This window comes from Marmota monax, unplaced genomic scaffold, assembly GCF_021218885.2.
Source record: "Marmota monax isolate L192 unplaced genomic scaffold, Marmota_monax_Labrador192_F-V1.1 WCK01_AAM20220418_F8-fsc00051, whole genome shotgun sequence".
NCBI classification, from domain to species: Eukaryota; Metazoa; Chordata; class Mammalia; order Rodentia; family Sciuridae; genus Marmota; species Marmota monax.
In genome coordinates this window covers 643,886-670,289 of record NW_026695202.1, presented here as the reverse complement: position 1 = coordinate 670,289, position 26,404 = coordinate 643,886, and the positions used below count along the sequence as shown (strand labels likewise).

Sequence of the window (26,404 nt, the reverse complement as noted above, 5' to 3'; positions counted from 1 at the left end):
TTTTATGGACTCATAGAAGTACATGATAAATATTTTTTCTAAAACCAGACTATATTAAAAAATGTAAAAATAGAAAAATATTGCAGAGATAAGTGAGTCTTTCAATTCAATAAGAAACAATCTGCTATTTGTTCAACGTTCTATTGTTGATTTCAGTAAGTCATTATATAGATCTACATGAATATATACTCAAGAGTTACAAACTGAGGTGCTAGCCTTCAAAATTACTAGGAAACTTGGAATAGTTCACATAATAACACGAGAACATTCAATTTTTAAAAAATATGAGTATTTCAGATAATTTTCCCAATTGCTATAATCTCCAAATCAAACATCTCTTTTCCTTAGCATGCGCATTGGAACTTGGAAGCTGCCAGTTAATTTGCTAGCATCTCAACAAGCACTTGTGATATTTTTATCATTGTTGTTTTTCCTTGAGAAATTATGTAATGGAAATATAGCAAAACACTGTTTATCTTGGATCTTGCAGAGATGTTGATGAAAGACAATGCAGAGAAATTCACAATGACAATCATTATACTGACCTCTTCCTGCTTTTAATTTTGTTGAATTCAGTCTCACTCTCCCTCCCTCCAACTCACCTTTTGCTGGTGTAGTTCCTGCCTCCTTCCCTTTATTTGGTTCTGTATGGAAAGTACAAACACATTTTTAAAAGTGTCTCAAAGCATTTTATTGTGTGATGAGCAATGGAGTAGGGTAGGGAGGGAGGAAATAAATGGCAATATTAATGGTGCTACTCCAACTCACCTTTTGCTGGTGTAGTTCCTGCCTCCTTCTCTTTATTTGGTTCTGTATGGAAAGTACAAGCACATTTTTTAAAGTGTCTCAAAGCATGCATTTTATTGTGTGATGAGCAATGGAGTAGAGTGGGAAGGGAGGAAATAAATGGCAACATTAATGCTGCTACATATCATTATGCTGTACATGAATTATTAATTTGGGAAATATAATTTAGAGTCACATTAAACTTTAATAAAAACAATAAGTGTGATCTTTTTTAAAATTATGCATTAGAACAGGCAATAAATGTCTTGTTAAAACACACTCAACTAGCCAGCTATGGTGATGCACACTTGTAATCCCAGCTACTGAGGAGGCTGAGGCAGGAGGATTGCATGTTTGAGGCCAGACTGGGCAACTTAGCAAGATCTTATCCCAAAATAAAAAATAAAAAATGACTGGGGATATAGCTAAGTTGTAAAGTGCCCCTGGGTTCAATCACCAGTACTGCCCCCCTCCACACCCACACTACTCAGTTACAGTGGAATTATGTTATACAAACACTGGAGTAGAACTGAGTATAACATGTGGGTTACTTCATTTTAGATCCCAATAAGGGATTGACTTTTTAAAGAAATTTGAACCATATAAAGTTTCATGTGGACTTTTGGCTATTATAGGAAGATACAAAATATGCAATTATGATGTATGTAGTTTCAAAGAAAATGTTTTGGTGTACATATGAATCTTCTGGATTGGATTTATTGGTTATAAAAGAAGTGGCATCAAATTTTTATCAGCCAAGATCATCTAGTTTTCATTTTTTTCTGTTCAGAATCATTCTAGTTTAGACACCTACAAATGCTATCTGATCTGACTCATAGTATATGACAGGAAATAACTGTTTCAAGTTATGCATCCTCTCTCTTGATGATTACAGACCCAAATCTCAGTTAACTATGAAGGACAACTTTAGCAGAGTTTGAGAGGAAACCTTTTAGCTACAGGAGGTCAATGTTATGCAATGAATAGGAAATGTGGCATAAAAAGAGGAATTTTATAGTGACCCAGTCACAGCATCTGATCTGAAGAACAGAGGGGAAAGGTTTATCTGTAATGGTCAGTAGGTTCTCAGTGTCCCCAAAATAAATCTGTATGTGCAAGACAACATACCAAGGGAGAAGATCCTAAGAAGCATGCCACACATCTATACCAATTTTAATATCAAGATCTAATAGAAACTACATCTGAGCTTGCCCCGGCTTGAACTCATATGACTCTGAGTCTATTTCATTCATTTGGACACAGGAATACTCTTCTACACTATTTAAATTTCAGTGTGTGAATCTAGTATTCTTAGCTGGACAAAGGGGCTTCTGTGAGCAGCTAGATTTCTAAAACTGTGCTCTGAGGGGGAAAAAAAAAGATGTCTTCAGAATGGAACCGCTTCATAATCCCCTCATAAATTTCCATGCAAAAAGACCAGAAACTGAGGCCTCATTCAACTCTTGCTTTCACCTGGGTTGACCCACAGTCTACAGAGACGCCCTCCCCCACTTCATACCACTTTGTCAATTCAAGTAACCCAGGTTTAATCCCCCTCTGCCTTAGGGGTTTCTTATAAAATTGCCTAATGCTGTAATGAAGTAGTCATTCTCAGGGTTATATTTTACTTTTTACTTGACTGTAAACAAACAATATAGGATAATGTTTCTTATTTGAAGCTCCACACGTATCTGGTACAGTATGTTTGCCCCTAGTTATCAGTAAGCATTTGATAGACAGCTTTGCATCCTTCTCAAGGGTTAGAGTACCCTCTGGGGCCGTGCACATAGCAAATAACCAGCAAATAATTGCCAGTTTCTCATCCTCTTTAGGGAGGAAGAGTAACAAGAAAGAACATTTTGGTGTTTTCATGGGAAAGGCACATGATTTTGGTTGCTTCCATCTTGGGAGCTATTAGGCAGAGGCAGGCAGACAAATTATTCTGAAGGACTGTGTTGGGGGTTTAACTGTCTGCTTGGGCTTGCCATTCTTTCAATTCTTTTCTCTTCCTTTGGTCCATGCATGTGTAAAAACTGGTTTCATGTATTGTATGTTGCTGGGCACTGTGTTAAGGATTTCTCTGGATCTCTATATTCATTGTTTTTTTGTTGCCACCTGGTGGACAATGGAATACTAAGAATTCAATAAATTGGTCCTGATGTTGAGCCTCAAAGCTCCCCAAACCTTTCTGGAAACTCCTCTGGGGACTTTCTGGAAGTGCCCAATGGTGACATAGTTCAAGTCGGGATCTTCCAGGTTCCAGATGGATTTACTCTCCATTCTCACAAGAAAAAGATAAGCTTTGTTTGACTTTCACTATTATGGGGGGAAATCCCATAAATCCTTCAGCCTCCACCAATATTAAACTTGAGCATAGCAATAATTTATGCATTTTTTGAGGGAATTTAAAATAATCACTCACATAATATATATGAAATGTCATTCAAATCAGATTAATATGAAAGAGTTATATAAACAAGATGAATTATTTTGGTTACCAACTTATCACAATTGTCCAAGGTCTCGGTAGGAGTTAGGTTAAAGCTCACGGCATCAGTGGAAGCCAAACCGTGCTGGGATGGACGTTCTGCATATGCAGCCCAAATATTAGAGGCAGCATTTAACTCACCTTCAGGTGGGGGAGCTGGGGCCACCACTTCATTTTCTACAAATAAAAAGAGTAATGGAAGCGTTAGGCTCACTTCTCAAAAAGAAAAGCTGCTTCCCATGTTCCCAAGATGCTCTCTACTCTGGAATACCGTCTAACCTGTGAATGCTGACAAAGGACCATCCAGTGGCATCAAGAGACCCATGACACATTGCTTTTGGGTGTGAGGTGTCAGGTAAGAGATCTAAATGGTATTATATAGATTTCCAGGAGGTGGAAGAGAGGAGTGATTAAAAGAGCACAGGTAACACAGGGAGCCAGGTCCCTGCCACTTGGTTGCTCTTTCAGGAAGCCACAGACAGGGCATTAGATAGTACTAAACCTATTTTTCCACTCTGTAAAAAAGGCCATGGCACCCATTTTATGTGTAAAGGGCTCCTATGAGAATGAAATGAGCCCCAGTGAGTGGGGCAGGCACATCCACAGAGTCTAAGGTGAGATTGGTGCAGAAAGAGACCCCCTTTCCCCAGAGATCAAGGGCACCAAAGTATCTATAACATTGTCCTACCTGTGTGAGAGACACTTTCTGAGAGATGATGAGACCAAAGTCCTCTGGCTTTGTAGCTTTTAGTTTTATTACAAAACAAGCCACCGTTCACTGGGAAACAGAATCAACCTCTCATAGATCTTTCTGGAAGTGCACATACCTGGAGTAGATTTCTACCTACACTTGTCCAAAAGTTTCAAAGCTCTGATTTTGAGGTTTCACAACCTGGCTTTGGCTGTCCAGTATTGTAGAGCAATCTGGCTACAGAGTATGTGAAAGAAGCTTCTATTAAGGAATATATGATTTCTGGGTAGCTAATGGCATATCCATAGCCAAAGAGCATGAAATTTCCCCTTCCTAATGCCTGCAGATGCCCAGAAGTAGGAATTAGTGAGTGAAACAGCTGCTTCAACTCTAGGACAGGAAGAGGCAGTTAGTGAAGGTGATTTCCTTTAAAACAATTTTCCACTTGATCATTAAATAAAATGTAAAGACAGAAAAGGTTTTGTACTACAGTCACATTGTGGGATACCTAGGAGCCTGATCTGTTTCAGTGTCTGAGATTTTTCACATTCTTTTTTTCATAAGTGACTCTAAGCAGGCAGAATATTAACCCACAATGAGCAGTTTGGCCAAAGAGTCATCACTGTGTGTAGGCTGAGTACCCTGTTTTAGTCTAGTCTGCTGATTAAATAAGCATAGAAAAATGAATGGATTGTACTGTAACAAGAACTAAGAACAGAGGATACAAGCTGTTGAGTTGCAACAATACCTTTTATCATCACTAATATTTTGTGCCTGGTACAAACTGCAATTTGTTGGTTCAAAAAGACTATTTTTGAACATTCATATGACCACATATAAGTATATTATTATTTACTAATGAGTAAAAAAGATTTACCAAATCTTTTTTATATAACCAAAGCAGAGGGAAACCACATAACCACACAGGCTGGCCAAAGATAATGCAGCAGGGTGTGATGTAATTCACAGACAGAGTGAAAAATCTCAGACTTTGAGTGAAAACCCAAGTGTCCCTGAGATGGTATCAACAGATAGGCTCTCGCTTCTCCACCACATCATGGAAAGTATCATAATGCCATTGCCAACCAGAAGACGAAACCCTCGGTCCAAGCATTTTATTTTCAGAGATCTGAGTGCAGAAATGGAAATCTAATATTGACAGCTTGGCTTTGGGCAAGTTGTTGAAGCACATGAATTGATATCAGAATGCTGAGAGCCAGAAGTCGGTTTCTTTGACACATTATCTTCTGGACTGAGCCACTGTCGCACAACGCCCCGGGACCTCATCCTGGCTCTTTCTACAGACAACTTTCTCTGCCCCTGGTCTCCTTTCCCTTCATGGCTGCAGAAGTTATTTATCCTGCAACTGTGTTTCATCCTGTTATTCTACTCGAGAGGGTCTGCTACCTACTGGGTTAGGAACTCTCTCCAGGTTGGCATTGAAGCCGGGGTCGGTGGGCACTTCCTTGCTCTCCCTCTGTAGTGCCCGTGGCTCCTCTATTCTAGAGCTGTCTTTCCTGTTCACCTTTTCACCTTTCTGTCCCTGAAAAAAACAATGATCTTCTTCATTTCCCCATCAGACCTTCTGTCTTTTCTGTACATACAGTTAAATCAGACTGACCTAGTTTGAATCCTGACTGTATGCTTTATTAGGTATACAATCTCGCATGATTCCATGATCTCTGTTAGCCTCAGTTTATTTATCGGTGAAATAATAATAAAGGACCCCAAGGGTGCAATTCCCATGCAAAATGCATAACACAGCTCCCGGCAGGTAGAAAGAGCTCTGTCATTAAGAGCACTACCTATTTTCATGGCTATCCTTTGGCACTCTTTGTCTTTGTAGTACCTCTTTCAAGGCTCTCTAAACGAATTATTCCATTGCATTCTGCCTTAATCTCTTGGCGTGCTGGACCACACCATAATATACTATTTCTTGACTATAATTTATTTTCCAGAGTCTCAGCCTACTTATATCTCTTTTGATCCCCAATTCAACAAAAATAAGAATGTTTCCTTCCTTTTCTAACTCCCTGTTATCTCATTTTGTTTTTCTGAAAACCCATTAAGTGTATAGCAAATTGATTTAAAAAAAAAAAGAATTAAGGAGGGCTCCTCTGCTGGTTGCGTGTGAAGTTGTGTATTAAGTGTGTGTATCAAGTAGACCATGGTTTCATAGTATCTATGTCACAAAGGCCCATTTTGTAAGGGCAGCTGGGGTTGCTTAAAATCCAAGTAAGACCAAGGGTGAATTCTAACTAAATAAATTAGAATCATCTTAGAGACAGAAATTGTAAATGCCCTGAATATAAATTCCTCATTTCTATCCCTTTCTATTATGTGTGTAGGGGCCATGGTCTGTGTACTAGGCCAAAAATCAAATCAAAATGAGAATCTAAAGGATTTAATTCAACTTCCTCCAAATCCACAGAATGTTGGTCATTAACAGTCAACAGATAATACAAACTTGGAAACATATAATTTGGATATTAATGCTAAGACATTTGTAGGATGGTTGCAGGAAATGGAAACTGGAAAATGTATGTCTGACTGATAAATAGGCAGACTTCTCCTTTTCAAAAACCACAGATTCCCCATTTCTTTATATCCAGTGAAGGAATAAAAAGTTAACAACTTGTTGGCACCAGCTAGATGCAGGACCTATATTATATTAATTCTTATAATTCTTCTTCTTTTTTTTTTTATTCCAAGGATTGAACTCAGGTGCACTCAACCACTGAGCCACATCCCCAGCCCTATTTTGGATGTTATTTAGAGACAGAGTCTCACTGAGTTGCTTAGTTCCTTGCTCTTTGTTGGCTTTGAACTCTCGATCCTTCTGCCTCAACCTCCCAAGCTGCTGGGATTATAGGTATGAACCACCATGCCCAGCTAATTCTTATAATTCTTTAACTCTAGGAAGTTAGGACTATGATTATCCCCATTTTGCAGATGGAAATTGACCCTGACAGATCCCACAGCACATGAAGGATGAAGCCAAGCCCTGCCAGGGGTCAGCCTGACTGAGAGCCTGTGCCCTGCACTTCCCTTCTTACTCACTAATTTTAACAGAGGCAGAAGAAATAAATAATTATTTCATTTTCCATAATGAGTTGACACATAGCCTCATAGGATATTTCCCTATCTGTATGAGTGAGGTGTGCCTCAATTCCCTCATCTATGAAATGGAAATAACAGTAGAACCTACCTCAAGGGTGGTTGGCAGGAATGAATGAGTTAATAGGGAACATGAAAAATGTCATATATGCTTTATCACTTCATGGTTATTATTATGATTATCCTAATTCTTAGTCACATGCACTTGTATAAAAGACACCAATGTCTTTCTGCATGTGCCACTTGCTACAGATCTGTCCTGTCTCCAAGTCCATGGGCTGTATGGTGTTAGAACATGTTTGGAACTGGGGTAGAGGCTGAGGAAGCAGGTGGGGACTGGACAGAGGTGGTAGGACCCTCCAAACCTTCTTTAGGCTGGAAATAGTTATTGGTTTTGATGAACTTTATATGCATCATAGGTCATACAAAGTCAATCAATCATCAGTCATGATGGACTAGAAAGGACAAGAGTTCTTGGGCATTTGAAATAAGGAATTCAGCTAAACCTGGAGAGATGGAGAACCAGGAGTGGCAAAGGCCAAGCAACTCTTGACTGGGAAGGAAAATAAACTGTTACTGCTAAGTCTCAGGACCCTAGGGTGTCCCTTTATACCTTGAAGGGATCGATCATGCACCCTCTCACTCTAACTCATGCTTTTGTCTCCGACAGGTTCTGCAATGCTTTGCCACTAAAAACCATTTTGTGTTCCCAAAATTCATTGGCTGCCTCTATACAAATAATTCACTAACAGCAATGTCCATGGTGCCCCACTGGCTAGTGAGTACCTGGGACCATCCATGCAACTAGAGTTCATTGAGCTCCCATTATGAACTAACTTAGCCAGGGCAAGGGGGTTATAAAAATGGCCAAGAAGAGAAGAGATTCCTGTGTATAAGGAACTTACAGATAAATGAACTGCCTTTGAGTATCAATTTAATCACCTAACTAGATCACTGTACTCTCCTAGGACATTCAAGACTCACTACTTTCATAGTTCTTCTAGAGCATCCACAACCATAGTGTGCATGGGAATCACCTAGAGAACGGATCCAACTGACACCCAGGGTCAAAGCCAGTTTCAAGATTCTGCATTTCTAACAGGCTATATGTGCTATTAGTCCGCGACCTACAATTTGAGTAACAAGGCTGGGCCTGGGCCCTACATGTCACCCATTTCACTCTCCCATTTCAAAGGTAGTTGTGAATGCTAACGGGTTTACAGTAGATGGGGAATTTTCTTTTCCCTTTGGTCACAAGCTTCTTGAGGACAAGGCCCGTCTCCTCCTCCTTTTCAAGTTCCACACAGCAGGTGCTCCGTAAATATAGTTGACTGGCAGGCTGTTCCTGCCCTGCACAAAAGCCCCTTCTGCATGCTGCCAAGAAATCAAGAACGGTCCGCTGGCACTCCATGGGCAGCTTTCTTCGTCTGTGTTACCCACAGGGAACACTATGTCTTCCATTGGTCTCCCTCCCACTGGCTAAAGGCTCCCAGGCATGCGCCCAAACCCCATCATTAGATTTTGTCTTACTGTCAACACATGTCTTGCATTTCTTAACAAGGGCAGGAGAGCAATTAGGGCTAGAGTTTTGGCTCTCAGGAATAATAAACCCCTTGCCTTTCTAAGGAATCTCGCCCTTTTAAAATCTGGGCTGGAAAAGCAGAGAAGCTACTTGAGTTAAGGAACCTGTCCCACCCATTTCTTAGCAAATGACCCTCAGTAGTTAACCATGTCAGCTCTGTTGTCAACCAGGTTAACTGTGTTGTAGTGGCCATGAGGCATCCACTTCCAGTAAGCTCTCTAAATCTTAGACAAGCAAATGGGTATTGACTGAGATTGGGTCCTGATATACCTGGGCTTACTTAGAAGTCAAAGGACAAATTCTGTAGATCCTTCCCACCATGTGAATAAAACTAGCCTTTTGTCCCCTCTCTGTCCTCCATCCATTGTCTGTTAAAAAACATGCCAAGGGATGTACTCACGAGCAGGAATATGTAAGTTGCTGTTGTAAAGCTTATTTGAAAATTAAGATATGTTTTGAAAAACAAAAAAACAAACAAAAAATCCAACAAAATATCTTAGTGGGCAACACTGGATTCTGACCCAGCAGCTAAAGCCTGCGCCTTCCTTTTTGGGCAAGAGAGGCTGTTGTTTGATCCTTTCTAATTCATAGATATAGACTTTCTCTTCCTCTGCAACACTGAAATGCTTTCAAAGGGCTTGATCTATTTATAGTGGATTTTTCCCTATGATCACCTACTGTAAAAAGCACAGGTATGCCACCAATGGCATGCCTGCAGAGCCTGTGCCCGGGCATTCTAATTGACGGGCACTGGTGGCAGCTATGAAGTCGACAGCCCCATATGTGGCCTTTGTGCTGCTGCTGAAACACTGGGAACCCAGTTCACTCCATAAATGGCTGGCTCTCTCCAGTGGAGGCCATTTCTATTTTCAACAATCAAGGGTTCCAGGGTCAGTAACTTGAAGGGTAAAAAATCTTAACTCTTAAAAGGCAGCAATCGGCCCTTCTTTCCATGTATGCGTCTGTCCACTAAAATGACATACTCTGTTCTCTCCTTCCCATGAGCTCACTATCTCAAATAATACATTATTTTGTAGTACATTATAATACTAATATTACTGTATAATATTACATATATTAAAATAATAAATTATTAAAATAATATAGTGTTACTTCAAAATATTCAGTGTTTTCTTGTGTGCAATTTCATTTAGCTTTTTGATAACATGGAAGTATAATTATACCATACCATATGAATATGTTATGTATGCATAGAAAAGACAGGAAGAACACATAATAGAAGTTGTTATCAAATGTTATGTTTATAGATTTTTTGTGTGTGTAGTTTTCGTTCTGTCACTTTTTTGGGGAAAAGTTTTTAAAAAATAAATACACTAATGCCATCATTTGGGGAGGTGGAAGAGAAAACTGCATGTAATTGCTACTTATTATTGCTTTTTCCAAAAATGGCATTCTAGGCTTAAATAAAACATGTGAATGTTTTATGTATGATAATCATCAATGATGCTGGCTTTACCTGGCTGATTCTTGTATTGCCACTTTTAGTAAGATAGCAGGTTATCTTTCTTTTTCGATTAAATAGGCAATAAACACTATCAGTCTTTTTCCCTGTTGTTGGCAAATTCTGGCCCTATGTACATGCTCCAGCCTGGCCCTCATATGCACAGTGGAAACTACCCTAACATAGTAACATATTGTTTGCATGGAGACACACACAGTACTCAGGAAAAGTTTTGACTACATTAATTTTGAATGTCACCAAAAAATTAGCAAGCACAAATAACAGTGCATTTTTATTGGGCATATTAATTATATATCAGAAATATAGAATTTGGACATAAATTAAGATTTAATTTAATATTTTAGCAGTTATATGCTTATTTTGCCTTCTGCTCATTATAGACTATGAGTCCAGATATTTTATACATTGAATTTAAGGGATTTACATATTTTTTAGAGGTAATCTAGTAGTTACCAAAGTATTATCTAAGATCTCCAAGAGTCCCTAAGACCCACAAGGTCAAAGCTACTTTCATAATAATGCTGAGGCATTGTTTGCTCTCCTCATTCACATTATTTCACAAATATAGAGTGAAATTCTCTAGAGGATACATAATATGTGATGACATCAATGGCCTGACAGCCGATAACTCTTAAAATGCAGTAAAAATTGGCCTGTCTTTCCATAGATGTGTGCTTAATATTTTTGTGTTTCAAATGCTCATCAATTTTAATTTCCAATAAAATAATAAATATGCCAGTTTTTAAAAATAATTATTAACAGTGAAAATAATTCTGGGACCAAAAATTTTGAAAACTTCTGGTTTATAATTTATTGCAAATCTTCTTTAGAAAACGGTTGTGTATGTGCATGTGTGTGTTTAAAAAATTCCTGCTGTATACTTCATTTGAGAAAAATATGCAGTTTTGACTGATAAAATGAATGAAGCAGTCAAAATAAAAATCACAAATGGATTTGGGGGGGCAGTAACTTATTTTCCTCTGTGCACAACAGAGAAAAAGATATTGTCTTTTCAGTTTCCCCTGTTTGTTTTCGGCTATCTAGCAACGTTATTTATCCAGATAACAGCCGTTGACCTCTAAAGAGGAAACTGGATCTGTCAAAACTCCATGCACCAAGGGTCCCTGTGCTTTCCGCATGGGAGAACCCTACTGCTGTGTCTTAGTAAACCCAGAGTCTGCGACTAGGGGGAGGCAGATCAGGTGCCTGAGAAGCCACAGTTCAGATGCATACTCTCAGGTGCTGGTCTTGTATTTCATACCTGGAAAGTGAGTGCTCTCTTAAATGCTACTCTTCAGGGGCCCAGCTAGTCTTCAGGTAAACCCTACTGAACAGGTTGGTTATCTACAGTGCAGTCCATGACAACAAAGTTAGGCAAGACCGGGGCAACTTTAACTACTGATTGATGAGAATAATAAGTCAGCAATGTCCCGGAAAGAGATGAAACAGGAATGCTATAAATAATTAGACACAAACTCAAAATTACAAATCAATACAAGCCCATTTGACACAAAAGCAAGTCATTTGGGGCTCTCAGGATGCCATGTACTACAATAGCAGATATCTATAATTTAACACGAAATGAAGCCACATCCATTGTACTTTATTTTTAAAAGCAAAGAGCGATACATTACATTTTTAGGAACATTTCTATCCAAATTAGTTGAAATAATAATGTTCTCAGGTACCAGAACAAAATGAACTCTTAGCTCTGCAGAGAATCCAGCTATTCAAAATGATTCCCTTAAGTCCATATTCATTTATGGGGGCCAAGTGATGTCAAAGTCTGTACCCTTAGGGTCTGAATGGATGAAATCTTAATTATGCGCTGAGTATGTAAACTTTCAGTGACTCATGCTTCCGTCTGGTGGAATTTCCCTAAATCCACAGGACTTTTTCCCTCTCTTAGTCAACGTGTTCTTTTGTCTTTTTAATTATGCATGTTTCAACTCAATATGCCATTCCACACAGGAAGAGGATTAAAATATGGTCATTATTACATAGCATCAAATATAAGATTTTTTGCTACTATCTGATGACTTTATCTCTTCATTTCATGATTGAAAAAAGAATAGAATGGGGGCTGGAGTGGTACAGATCAAGGGATCGTTGCAGTGTGAGGAAAGGAGGAAGCTCTACTCAAATTGAAATCTAAAACATTTCGCACACAGGTTAAAAAAAATTATTGCAAAAGTGATTTGAATTGTTAATAATTTTCCACTTTAGTTTCTTGTTGTGCCTTTGTGGGGGCACAGCACTGACTTATGTATATGGCTATAGGGTAATAGGGTAAGTCTTTAAAGGCCTTGCTTCAAGCCATTACTGGGCCTCACATCGGGTGACTTTTTTTAAATAGAGGAAGGAGAGGCCTGATGCCAGGTGGGGTCATTAAAAAAATTCCATAGCAGTAAATACAGTGGCGCTCAATCATCCACATGTGGTCATGACGAGTTCTTTATGTGGTTATCTCAGAAAAATTCTGGTCTAGGTAGACCCCCACCTGAAAGGCACCCTCATGAGTAGAGAAATCTTAATGTCCCTCAAACCCAAGCCTTGTAACCCTTGGTGGCAGATATAGTTACAGGTTCCACTGGGTAGGGTGAGGATTTCATCTAAGTGGGAAAGACCATACCCCTACAATGGAACAATAAAGAAACAACTGATTATCCCCTTGTATTTGACAACTGGGGTCATTCTCCACCCCCCCAACCCTGGGCTGGACATATCACATTTCCATGGGAACACAAGAGAAGCCCTGGAGTGTAGGCCTTCTATTTGATTTATTTTATATGACCTAAACTTCCATGGGTAAAAGCTAAGATGTTTCACTATAAGTAAAACAAGGACATATTTCCGGTGGGTAGCTGTGATGATTACAATAACAACAGCACTTTTGGGGAATGTATTATAATAATTAACGCCAGGTGAGATGGGACGCAGTAGTCATTATGTACCTTAGTGAAATTGCATTCAAAGTTTTTATTAAATGTGGGTCATTTAATACTTTATACCACACAAGATTCCTGAGTTTACTGTTTGAGGAGGAAAATACTTGAGGTCTTATTGTATGTAAGCCCTGTTCTCAGCACTTTATCTGATTAATTTTAGTTTTTACAAAGATCTAGTGAGTCAGTACTGTCTTAATCATGTTACAGATGAGGCAACTGAGGCATACAAAGTGCCAGTAACTCTCAGTTCATGCTGCGCTGAAATTTGAACTGTCTAGAAAGTTTTATGAATACTTTCTAGTACTTTGTCTATGTTGCTATGTTTAATAATATTATTAATGAGCAGAGAAAAAGTTGAAATGCCTACTATATGGAGAACAATCTTAAAAAGACATATAATTCTGAACATGAGAAATTCAAATGTAGAGTTATACAAATAGGTGAACTTTTAGTTATAAGTAGAAATTCTGTTCTTAATTTTATACGAGGCATAGGCTATTATCCAATAAAAGTGAAGAATTCCTGAGGAATTTCTTTTTTTAAAGTTTAGATGCTTTTTGGAGAAAGATTTGGATAACTTTGGAAGAGAAAAAAAATGTTTAACCTAAAGAGATAAATGCAATTCAAAAAAAATGAATAAGATGAATTTATAAGATCTAACACCTGACATATTAAACATAATTTTAGATATTGCATTTATGTGCCAAATTGGCCTATAAAAGGATTCCTAAGGGAGTATAAAAGGGCAAAAGTCTTATCAAAGTGGATTTAGACTTGAAAGACATAATGAAAGCCAGATTACAGTTAGCTTTTTGTGATCTCATTTTAGAGAGAAAAATAAGCATGAGAGCAAATGATCCTGATCTTTCCTTTGCAAAAGCAACTAATCTACACCCCAATCTGATGGTACCTAAATTTTACTCTGGAAATACACACAAAAGCCCATAAATTCTTGGCCTCATGAATGGGAACATTCTGAAATCTGGCTTGGATGTTTATCTTTGTGGTTGAACAAACATACTCTCTGTAAATTAAGGCTGACCCTATTCACTTCACACAGACTCAGATGGGACAAGACAATATTGTCACTGTGGTGTTCAGGCGTTGTCTTTGTAAGAAGCTATGGGGACACAGGACCTGTTTTCTCTGGTTGTGAAATAATTTGTAGGCATGTAGGAAATTAATGACAAAGTCTTTGTTCTTTTTCACAGTTTCATCTCTCGTAATCACTGTGCTATTAATTTTCAGGAAATGGCTCTTGAATAAACAAGAGCTTCTTTATGGTTAACCTAACTCAGAAAGGGATAATTCAGTAACTACCTTTCTATGTATTTACGAAGTTTATCCAGCATGCAATACTCTGAACCAATCAAGCAGTCCAGGAAAGATGTGTTCCCTTAAGAACTGACATGTAAATAAAAACAAAGAAGGCATAGCCATGTCCCCTTGGGCACACACATGAAATTAATTTTTTTTCATTTTTTTAATTGCTAGAACTTTAATTCTGTTTTTCATGATTTAACCCACTCAAGCATGCCTAGAGATGAGGTCTAGAATTACTGCAGAAGTCATTGGTTGTTGGTAGTTCTTCATGTCACTTGATACAGGTTTCACAGACAAATTAGGGAGGAGTGCAGATAAAAATAGTAATTATTCATAATAATCAAAATTCTTCTCTAGGTATCTACGTAAAGGCCCCAAAATACATTTTAAATAGAATAATCATAAGTATTTTAGGCAAAAACAAAACAAAACAAAAAACAAAGATAATTTCTTTGGCCGAAACAAAAAAAAACAATAAAAACTAAAAGAACCCCAGCAATTCCACAGAGCCCCCGTCACAAATCCCTAAAATTTGAAAGATTACATTTGTTTCTTAAAATAATGCATAATTTAAGTGAACATAATTTCATGTTCACTTAAATCTTTAAAGAGACCATTTGTTAATTTATTTTTGTGCCCAAGCATTTTTAAAAAGAGGCTTCAGCCTGGGTGATTCATTCCAATGTGAATGTTGGAGAATTAGACTTTGAAATTGCTAAGAATAAGGAAACACTATGGATTGTGTGTGCCAAAATGAAAATGTTTCCAGGCCATGTCTAATGGCCAAAATGAAGTGAGCCATTGAGATAATAAAGGATCACAGGTGCTTCATCTTTTCCCTTTCTCTTGGGGCCCTCAGATCAGCTGATGAGCTTGACCTCTGCCTTTGATCATCTCCGCAACTCCCTTACCCTTGACTTCACTGCTGTTTGAAAGGCCTGGGAACGAGAGGTAGACCTTAGACTTACTGAATGAGAATCAAGCATACAAACTTGTTTTTCCAAAGTTTTTTCAAAGCGATATATTTAGGACGCTACAGAGGAAAGCATTGGCCAGTCCTTTATTTATCTTCCTAACAGGTGCAGTATGAACAGTCATAAAAGCAGGCTACTGAAAAGAGTGATTCTGCCAAGTATTAAGCCCCTTCAGGGTGCATTTGCCGAAGAGTATTCCTTCTTTATAACAGAGAACTGAAATCCACGCCATGAATCTTCCGGACAGCAAGGCAGTTTTTCTTTGTGTGTGTGGAGGGGGAGGGTGGGCAGGGATGCGGTTTAAGGAAATAATATTGTGGTATTCATTCATATAACTTCTTTATTCCTCATCCATGTCTTCAGCTTGGCCTTAGTGAACCATTCAAAGTTAGGAGGAAAATAGATGCCCTTAAGAAAATTCCTCCACCCTGTTCTTTCTTTTTATTTCCTATATATGATTAACTACTGCTGCTCAATTTGAGGTAAAGGTAATATTCTTTATATATCATGACTTTTCAAAGACAAATTTATTTTGGTGCTTGAAATAACCCCAAATAGTCTCATGCAGGTGAAAACTGAAGGTCAAAGAGTAAGTTAAATATGAGAGGGAGGCTTCCTACCACCGGGGCTCCTTTTCTGACTATGACTAAGCCCTGGGCGATGCTTGCAAATAGGTGAGAGGTGATGGTGCTGCTGTACCTTCAGATGGGTGTTGGTCTCAGCAGAAATTTAAAATGTGTTGAAATCTCTAGGGAGCAATGAAAAACGATATAGAAATAGAAAAACTTATCTGGAATGAAAACACACACACACACAAACACACACATGCATACACACTATTGTCCATTACCAAGTCCCCACCTATTCAATATCAGTAGGATAGATACTGTGTGCTGACACAAAAAAAGATGGGAATCATAATACCAAGACCTTGATTCCTACACTTGCAGAATGACCCCTTAACATGACAATCATAAATGAACCTGTGTTTTGCCCTATGTCTGAGTTTTTAAGAATGGATCTTACATGGAAGATGAGAAAACTAGTGAATCTCCCAAGGTGTTCTGAACAAAACACTAGTGCTAAGGAGGAACTGTGGCATTCTTCCAACAAGTATGCGAAATATAAGGGGACTAAATATATCACACCACAAAAAAGTTCATGTGTAGGTCTCACTTCTGTGTTTTGGAAGAGAATTTTCTGGATTTTGCAGAATCTTAACAGCTAACAAGTATCTCAGGAGGATAAGAAACCAGGCTCATGGTTGTAATCATTTCATACTGCAGAGATGAAATTTTAGGAAATCATATTTATGGATTGAAAAGCTATTTCTAGTCTTTTTAAACTAATAGAGATTCTACACTCTACACCCAGAAAAAGGGCAATTGCAATTTTCTATTTTTATGTTGATAAAATTTTTTCTTTCTGACTGGGAAGAGACATTTCCAAATAAAGGGTGATTTTTTTTTTAACACAGGAGGACCCAGGGGAAATTAACTATGAGGGACTTCAGATACCATCTCTTATGCAACTCTGAAATCTCAACAGCTAGCATACAATAAGTGCACATTTAATAGTTGACACACAAATGAATCATCAGCAAGTCAATCTGTGAGAGTCACACAAATCTGAAGCTTCCTTCTGTATCTCCTCTCAGCATTTTATTAGAATAAATAAATCCAATTTGTCCCATTGTCCCACATATGGAACACCTATAAAAACCTAAATATAAAATGAATATGTAATATAAGTATATAATAATATATAATTATAAAGTAATACATAGTAATTTAATTATAATAATATATGTTAATTATTAATACAATATATGTAATTATAATAATATATGATAATTATTAATATAATATAATAATATGTAAGCTCTAGATTATGATTTCCAACCTATTTTAATAAACCTGTGTTGGTTTCATTGAAATATTCAAACAATTGAAAACTTGGGACTTAATTGGTAATTTTACTAGCCCTCTGGTTCTTCAGGAATTCAAAGTGTATGACAGGTCTTTTATGTGTAACTGATAGTTCAAATAACATAACTCTTCAAAGAAGACACCCACAATGGGAGTAGGACAAGGGGAGGTATTCTACTCCTTAAAAATAATACTCTCTGGAGTGGGGGTGTACTAAGTGGCAGAGCACATGCCTAACATGGATGGGGCCCTAGATTCAATCCTGAGCCCACAGAGCAAAAACAATGCTTTTTTTTTGCCAAAGAGGGTCACTAAGACATCTAGAATATTTTTAAGGATCTAAATAAGGACTGTTGACTAATTACCTCTATCAGACTTCCTCCTCAAGGTCCAAAGTTGCACATCTCCCAAGAGCCAATATGAGACAGTCAGAATGAGGCCACTGTAGGCTGGGAGATGGCTGAGCAAGACATGAAAACTCAGTGTTTTAGAGAGAACTGCCAGTTCCTGCCAGTCCATCGGAGGGCCAAACCAGCCCTTATGTCCTATCAGGACTCCAGTAAGCAGCCATGTCCTTCCTGGGCACTCCTTCCCCAGCTGGGGAAGAGGTGAGAAGACCTGTATGAACTGGAGCAACCTGCAGATAGTCTGAAATGACTGTGAAGAATTGGTTCCACAGCATGTTTAATTTGGGGGGCTGTCTTTTAGAGGGAGTCTTACACAGAACAAAAGTAACCCAGATAAAAATGAAATTTTCATTAGGAGAAGGTACTATTCATGACCAGAACATTGGCAACTGCCACACTCCTTAGTCTTCTGATATCAATGATAGAAAAAGACAATGATTTCAATAAGAAAAACCCCTTAAATTATAGTTCCTTTAAAAATCAGTTCTGCTGACAAGAGAACACTAACAATAAAAATCTCTGTACTTCCTCAATGAATTTTAAATATATCAGTAATCCCCCCACTTTTTTTTTCCTCCTACTTCGCACCATCCAAATTTAAACTAACTAAAGAATCTAAGGGTATAAAATTACTGGTCTGGGTGGAGGGACTCCTACACAGCATATCAACAGTGTTTTTATAGTGAAAGAAGGTCAAGGAGACTGTAGTATCTGTGCTAATTTATATATACACATATGTATATATATGTCTAAAGTTAAAAAATATTTTTCTCTTTGCAGCTCTAAACCTTCATTTTCTGTAGAGGGAAAATGAATCAGATTGAGTTGTCAAACAAAACACAAAACTTCATCTTATCTAGCAGTCACAACAATTGAATTAGCTTTATAGGCTTTGCAGCCTGACTGACACCTTATTTATTAGTTTTTCGCTTTCTTGTCATTTTTCAATTGGACTTTCAAACCACAAATGCAAACTCATCCACTATATTCAGGATGATTAAAACAATATTCTGTCCTCAGTGAGGAAACAGAATGCACTTCATCCAAGTAAATCTTAAAGAGGCAAGTCAAGTGACAGATAACTAAAAAGGACACTTAATACACATGTAAATCATTTGCATTACAAATATGACACTTTAGCAGGGGTTGGACTCACTGACTGATAGTCAGGATTAAGTTCCCATATTAATGCATGCATTTGGTGTGGTTATTTCTGGTGGAAGACTTCATCCATCAATGCCCTCCGCCACTAAGTAAGGCCAACCTGTAAACTGATCACCACGGCCTGTCAGCACTGGTTACTTAATTACATAAAGAAAATATATTCAAAAGACTTTTGGTAATATGGTTAGTATTTCAGCTTTGGGTTCAAACATGTAGCATCTTTCCCAAGATTCTCCAAAATAATGGTTAAATGCATTTTTTTAAGAATTAAAAATGAAAAAGCTAAATATTGTTTTTATGTTCCTGCTAATTTGAGTGTGTGTGCTTGCGCTTTTATTTGCAGAAGTGAAAAAGAGAGATTCAGGAAGTATAATGAAGACTGGTTTTAATGAATAATATCTTAAAAGACATAATTAAGAGTTAAAGCCAATATATTTGAGTGGTGGATGTGTTATTCATTAATTTTCATAATCACTAATTCCAATTTATATTATTAATTAGTAGTTTTAAAATATTGATCTTTTTATTGAAAATAAAAACTTTATTGAGGGAAATACTTTTTCTGATGAAGATATTTTTATATTTTCACTTTAATTATTTTAAAAGGCTACCTTTGAAATTTTATGTAATAAAACTCAGAAAGAACAAAATCTGTAACATTCAAAGACTTTTTCTTTTCATTCAGGAATTTGACAATGAAGCTCCAAAACAAAAACAAACTGATAAAAGCAAAAAATACCTTCATCTGTATATTTTGAAGGTCTCTCCATGAAAAAAATATAACAAGTCTGGAAATAATGTTAAAAATTCTTTTTTGAAGTCTTGGCCAAATTTATTAACTATATGAAAAGTGTTACAAACCCCCACCCCAGCATAATGCAAATACATGATGAAAAAATTGAGATCAAAGCTAAGAAAACATACTTAAAAATATAATGTGCTCACCATGAGCATTTAACATCCTCAAATTACACTTTAAAGATCCCCTGCACAAACAACAACAACAAAAAGATTTTTTTGCAAGTGAGTTATATAAATTTCATTTGACCATTGTAGTCAATATTCCTGTATAAACTATCATTATGAGATATTTTTCGATTCATTACACTCTTGCTATATTTTCCTCTAGTCTTTTGCCTTGACAAAAATCTTATCCTTGCATCACAGTGATTCTATTATTTTACAGTATATATAAGAAATTGGATATTTGTTTGAAAATAGATACCTAAATAAACACACTTCATACAAAGTATAGCAAAAAGATTTACGGATGACTCTTACCCTCTTTCTTAGTGGGTTCCGGCATGGCCACAAATAAAATATTATTCTCCAAAAAGCTTTTTCCCTTCCAGTACTAGTTGACAGAAACCCCAAGAGCAGTCGAGAGATGGTTCAGGTCAATGTGACAAGCAGTTGGGGAGAAATCCAGTGCTTTTATACTGCCTCTGGACATCAATCACGTTGGCACCTCCCTTCTTCAGCACAAGGATGCTGGAACTTGACAGCTACGGGGACCTTTCTTACATCTGTTGTCTGCACTCTGCTCTCTTGCCTACTGGAAGGAATCTCCTGTCCATCTCATGTGGCTGATGAGAACACCTCTAACTTTCTAAATTCAGCTGCAGCCTCGTGTTCTTTCTTGCTCTTCCCTCGCCATCTGACAGATGCGTGTGCCTATTCAGGAGTGCAGAAAGCTTGCTGGTCGGTAAAAAAAAGATTAACATCATGATATGCTAATCCAAGTATTTGCTTAATTTTCACTAAGATCAGAAAGAAACCTCTATTCAGACAATTTAATGCTCTCATTAGCTTGTCATTTTCATTAATTCTTAATTATTGGGTTTTAAATTTTTCTTTTTTTTCTTTTCCTTTATATTAATTTTTTATTGCTGCCTTCTAATTTCATTCATAATAATGTGATTCAGGGCAACATATGTGTATATGAACATAAGACAATTTGGTTTTGTTCCCCAATACCTTCCCTTTTAAATTTTTGTATTTTATTGATATTTCAAAATTAATTTGCCAAGCCAAATTTCTAAGTTGAATTGCTTTATTTTCTTTACCAACAATAGCAAAGATTTCTATCAAGGAATACATAGCATTTACCTTCTTTTCTAAGAAATATTCTTTTTAAAAATTATAGGGTATATAAAAGGGTATATAAAGATTTCTATCAAGTAATACTCACAACATTTACCTTCTTTTCTAAGAAACATTCTTTTTTTAAAATTATAGGGCATATAAAAGCAATGACGCAAGCTATAACATGAATGACCCTTATGCTCAGTGAAAGAAGCCAGACACAAAAATTAGACTGCAAAGTAACACACCATCCCCTCTTCAATTCCATTTACATGAACTATCTAGGACAGGCAAATCCAGAGAGTCAAAAACTAGCTTAGTGGTTGCTATGGACTGGGGGAAGTAGAATTAGGTGTGACCGCTTGTGGGTACAGGATTTCTTTTTTGTCATGATGAAAATGTTCTGGAATTAGATGGTGGTGATGGGTGTACAAGTTTGTGAATATATTAAAAACCACTGAATTGTACACTAAAAATATGTGGGACATTGGCAAAGAAATTCAGACGGACAGGTAGTTATTGTTTTGATCACAGATGGCAAATGGACATGCATATCTTACTTGAGATCTTTGTAGAATGTATCAGATTTGGTCAAATTCTTCAGAAATTCTCATGGAACTGATTTTAATAAAATACATGAACTACCAGGGGATTAAACTGAAAAAGACTATTTACTTTCTTTGTTCACATGCATGTTCACCTTAGAGACAAGGACTAAAACTGGTTTTTATGAAAACTACCCATGTGCCTTTATTGGCATGCATGTTCAATGTAATTTTCAAGAGGCTGATTGATTTGTCCTGAACCAGCCACACTGTCTCGTTTAATTTCCCTGGTGGCTGAGAGCACAGCTGGTCAGACTTAGCTCTACCAAACCCTGTGCCAAGCTAACTTTTCATATAAGGATGGAAACTCGACTTAGAACTCAATAGCATCATGCTTTAACTATGTGGGGAGAGGGGGAAGCCGGCCAGTTGAGACAGTCCATGAACATCATCTATGAAACACATAGATATTCCTGAGCACTAGATATTCCTGAGCACTTTGTTTGCTTTTAAGATATATTTCTTTGGGGCTGGGGATGTGGCTCAAGTGGTAGCACGCTCGCCTGACATGTGTGCGGCCCGGGTTCGATCCTCAGCACCACATACAAACAAAGATGTTGTGTCCGCTGAAAATTAAAAAATAAATATTAAAATTCTCTCTCTCTCTCTCTAAAAAAAATAGTTCTTTAAAAAAAAAAAAAAGATATATTTCTTTGATGTTAGCTGCTAAACAGATCATGCCAACCGGAAAACAGCATATTCTGCAATACAAAGCCAGAAAGGAAAAAAAAATAGAAGAGAGACATAGAGCTTTCTTGAGCCCTTTAGGAGTCAATTAGCAGATGAAATAAATTAGAGAACCTAGAATCAGAAGTCCGACCCTTGGGTTGAATTTCTGGACTTATCATTAACTAGCTGAGTTACTCTAAGAGAGTCAGGCAGACTTTCTGGGTCTTAGTTTCCTCTTGTGTAAAATGGGGGCATTAAAAAGTCACCTCTGAGACCCCTTCTGGCCTTAGCATTGTGATACTATATGGGAATTCCTAAAAAACAATCACTTTTCCAGCATTCTCAGCTCACTGAACACCACACATGAAATGGACAGAGGGGCAGAGTATCATATTGCAGAAGAATGTTTATAGTGAGGGGTAGATTTCACACATACCACAAAAGAGGTGCCATGCCATCTTTGGTTTCTGCAGAAACCCCATGGGTTTTTAATACACTGATCATTTTACTGATGTGAATGAACATATGCCAGGAAATATTGACACCCATGGAGAAAGTATTTTATGACCTGGGAATACTTGGTTATAAAAGATTTGAATATTTAAAAAAAAACACTATTGGAGGGGTTGGAAAAATGGACAAATTTTAGGATAAGCAGTTGTATAGTATATCAGATGATTAAAGCAAAATTAGAATAACAAGTAAATTAGGATAACAAGTAGATATGAGTATTTACACTTTCAGTAAGGGGGGAAATGGCCAACAGGGCTCTTTTTCCTTTGGTTAAATTCTTCATTGGATTTTTCCTTTTGTATTACTGATGATGAGGTTTGGTTGATTATAACAAACACAAAATAACAGTTGGATCATGGTAAAAATCTTGCTCGCATAAAACAAATCTAACGCTCAGGGTCACCAGGAACCCAGGATCCTTCTTCTTGCTTTGTCATCTTCTAGGTGACCGTGTAGTCCAAATGGCTTTTAACTGGGTACAGTGGTATGGCACACAGGTAGGCCCAGCCACTCAGGAGGCTGAGACAGGAGAATCACTTGAGGCCAGGAGTTTGAGTCCAGCCTGGGTGATATTGTAAGACTCCACATCAAAAAAAAAAAATAAGTAATGAATTAAAATAAATAGAATGGCTTTGAGGGCATCAGCCATTGTATTCCTATTCCAGGCAGCAGAAAAGAAAAAGAAAAAAAGAATTCACTTTCTCCATTTTAAGGAGCCTTCTTGTTTCCTTCCTCCCTCCCTCTCTTTCTTCCTTCTTTGCTTTCTTTTTATGCATTGGGGATGGAACCCAGGGACACTACCCCCGACCTACATCCCCAACCCTTTAAAATTTTTATTTAGAGACAGGGTCTTGCTAAACTACCAAGACTGGTCTTGAACTTGTGGTCCTCCTTTCTCAGTCTCCCAAATTACTGGGATTATAGGCATGTGCCACTGCACTCAGTTTAAAGAGACTTCTTTGAACCATACATTTATTACATCTCATGGATGAGACTTAATAACGTGGCTATATCTGGCTACAAAAGAAGCTGGGAAATATATTATTTCATTGTCAGTAGTAATGAGCTCAGCTAAAAATTGAGGTTCTGTTACTAAGGAGAATGGTGTTGAGTAGGTGACTCTCAATCTCTGCCACAACTTTCAAAATAAAAGCAATGATGTTCTCTGCATCAACCCAAAGACAGTGAAGTAGAAATAATAAGCCAATAATCTCTCCCTCTCCCCAAGGTTATCCTCATTCCAAGGTATGACATGTGATCTAACTTTCCTTATATTCATAAAAATACACACAAACTTAACATTTATATGTAGGAAGTTCTTGATCTGCTTTTTAAGAAAGGGATCATTCTATTTACATTACTCTTCAACTTCTTGTTTTCATTTAACCTGTCATAGGCATCCCACCATATATATATATATTTTGGATAGCTAAATAATTGTTCATGGTATGGATTACATAGTGTGTCATATAATCTTTTTTTTTTTGGCCAGGGTGGGGGTGTACCAGTGATTGAACTCAGGGGCACTGGATCACTGAGCCACATCCCCAGCCCTATTTTGTATTTTATTTAGAGACAGGGTCTCACTGAGTTGCTTAGTGCCTCGCTTTTGCTGAGGCTGGCATAGATCTTTTTGCGATCCTCCTGCCTCAGCCTCTATGCAGGCGTGTGCCACCATGCCCGGCCTGTCATATGGTTTTGATTGTCACCTTTTGATGGACATTCAGGTTGTTTTCAGTGTTTACCTCCAAGTTTAATACTGCAGTCAATGTCATGGTAAAATAACAGGAATGGCATTGACAAGGTAAAAATAACAGGAATAATACAGGAAGGAAAAAATAAATAACTTTAAACTCCCTCATTCACATGATATAGAAATGAATTCTAGAACAACTAAAGTTTTAAATTTTAAAAATAAATCAACAGAAAATACTTGAAGAAAATTTATGACAGTATTTGAACCATGGTGGAGAGACTTTTTTTTTATAGAAAATACAGAAGCCATGGAGGAAAAGATGACAGATTTGAATAAACAAAAATTTAAAGATTCTTTTGTAACAAAGGACATCATGAAATAAAAATGTTCAAAAAATAAAAAGGAGAGAAAGTAATTTGAAGCACATAGAGTTAACATCACCTAAAAAAAAATCTCCTTAGGATGGGGTTACAGTCTGATAAACCCATTTTAAGTTGAAAATGTCTTCAAGTGAAAATGGATTTAATGCACCTCACCCACAGAGCATCAGAGCCTAGCCACACAGCACAAGGGAGAGTATCTACTGTTTCCATGTGGGGTCCTGTGACTGACCGGGAGTTGTGGCTCCTGCCACTGCCCAGAAACACCCACTGTCTGTCCCCAGCCCACGAGATCAAAATTCAAAATTTGAAGTTTTGGTTTCTGTTGAATGTAACCTGTGTTTGCACCATCATAAAATTGAAAGTAAATTTAAATAGAAAAACATGATAAGTCAGGACCATTTGTAAAGGATTTGAGAAAAAAAAGTGATTCACAGAAGCAAAGCCTTTTGGGAAAATGAAAACTTAAACAAACTTGTGGGTAATTCTAAAATAATTATATCTACGGTGTGAGAAAACAGGTGATTCTGTTCAGTGCTGTTGAACTTTTGGATGAGCAACCTTTATGGAAAGTAATTTAGCAAAAATATACTAAGATTTACATATAGGCAAACTCACTTTAAAAAATCTATCATACTAATTTAAGTATCTATATAAATTATAGCCTTTTTTCTTTTCAGAATTAATTGTCATCAAAATAAAATTCACATAACATAAAATTAACCATTTAAAAATGAAACATTCATACATCTACACAATGGATTATTACTCAGCCTTAAAGAAGAATGAAATTATGGCATTTGCCAGTAAAATGAAACTAGAGAATATCATGCTAAGTGAAATAAACCAATCCCCCAAAACAAAAGGCTGAATGTTTTCTCTGATAAGCAGATGCTGATCCATAGTGGCGGGAGAGAGGCATAGGGAAAAATGAAGGAAATTTGTATTATACAGAGGGGAGTGAGGGGAGTGCTGGGGCTGTGCACATGTGAAGGACAGTAGAATAAGACAGACATTATTATCCTATATACATGTATGATAACACTACTGGTGTTACTCTGCACCATGTATAGCCAGAGGAATGAGAAGTTGTGCTCCATTTGTGTATAATGTGTCAAAATGCATTCTCTTGTCATGCATAACTAATAAGAACAAATTAAAATTTTTTTAAATAATGAAACATTCAGTAGTATTTAGTACATTATGAATGTTGTGTAACCATCACCTCCATTTACTATCAAAACACTTTCATCACCCCTAAAGGGAACATAGTACCTATTAAGCAGTTAACCCCATCAGTCTTTCTGCCCAGAACCTGGCTTCTATCAATATGTTTTGTTTCTCTGTGGATTTACCTACTCCGGATATTTCATATGCATGGAATCATCCAATGTATGACCTTTTGTGTCTAACTTTGTTTTTTTACTTAATGTGTTGTTTTTGAGTTTCATTCATAATATGGTATGTATACTTTTATGATTGAATAATATTCTTTTGTATTGATATGCCCCATCTCTCATTGATAGACATTTGAGTTGTTTCCATCTTTTGTGATTGGTACTATG

The 26,404-nt window shown here is 37.2% G+C and overlaps 1 protein-coding gene across 2 annotated transcripts in view; it reads right to left on the bottom strand.

The window, feature by feature from the left end:
• The window catches only part of Mybpc1 (myosin binding protein C1), an 83,682-nt gene extending 63,325 nt beyond the window's left edge, over positions 1-20,357 (bottom strand). The window contains exons 1-4 of one of the 2 annotated variants that reach the window (XM_058574283.1): positions 20,173-20,357; positions 3,416-3,451; positions 769-810; positions 603-644 (exon numbers count right to left, since the gene is read on the bottom strand). In XM_058574283.1, coding sequence (XP_058430266.1) covers positions 603-644; positions 769-810; positions 3,416-3,451; positions 20,173-20,197 — 145 coding nt within the window. In that variant the 5' untranslated portion in view covers positions 20,198-20,357. Of the gene's footprint in view, positions 1-602; positions 645-768; positions 944-3,415; positions 3,452-20,172 lie in introns of those variants that run through there. The other variant, XM_058574282.1, reaches the window with a different exon arrangement.
• Positions 20,358-26,404: the final 6,047 nt, after the last annotated feature.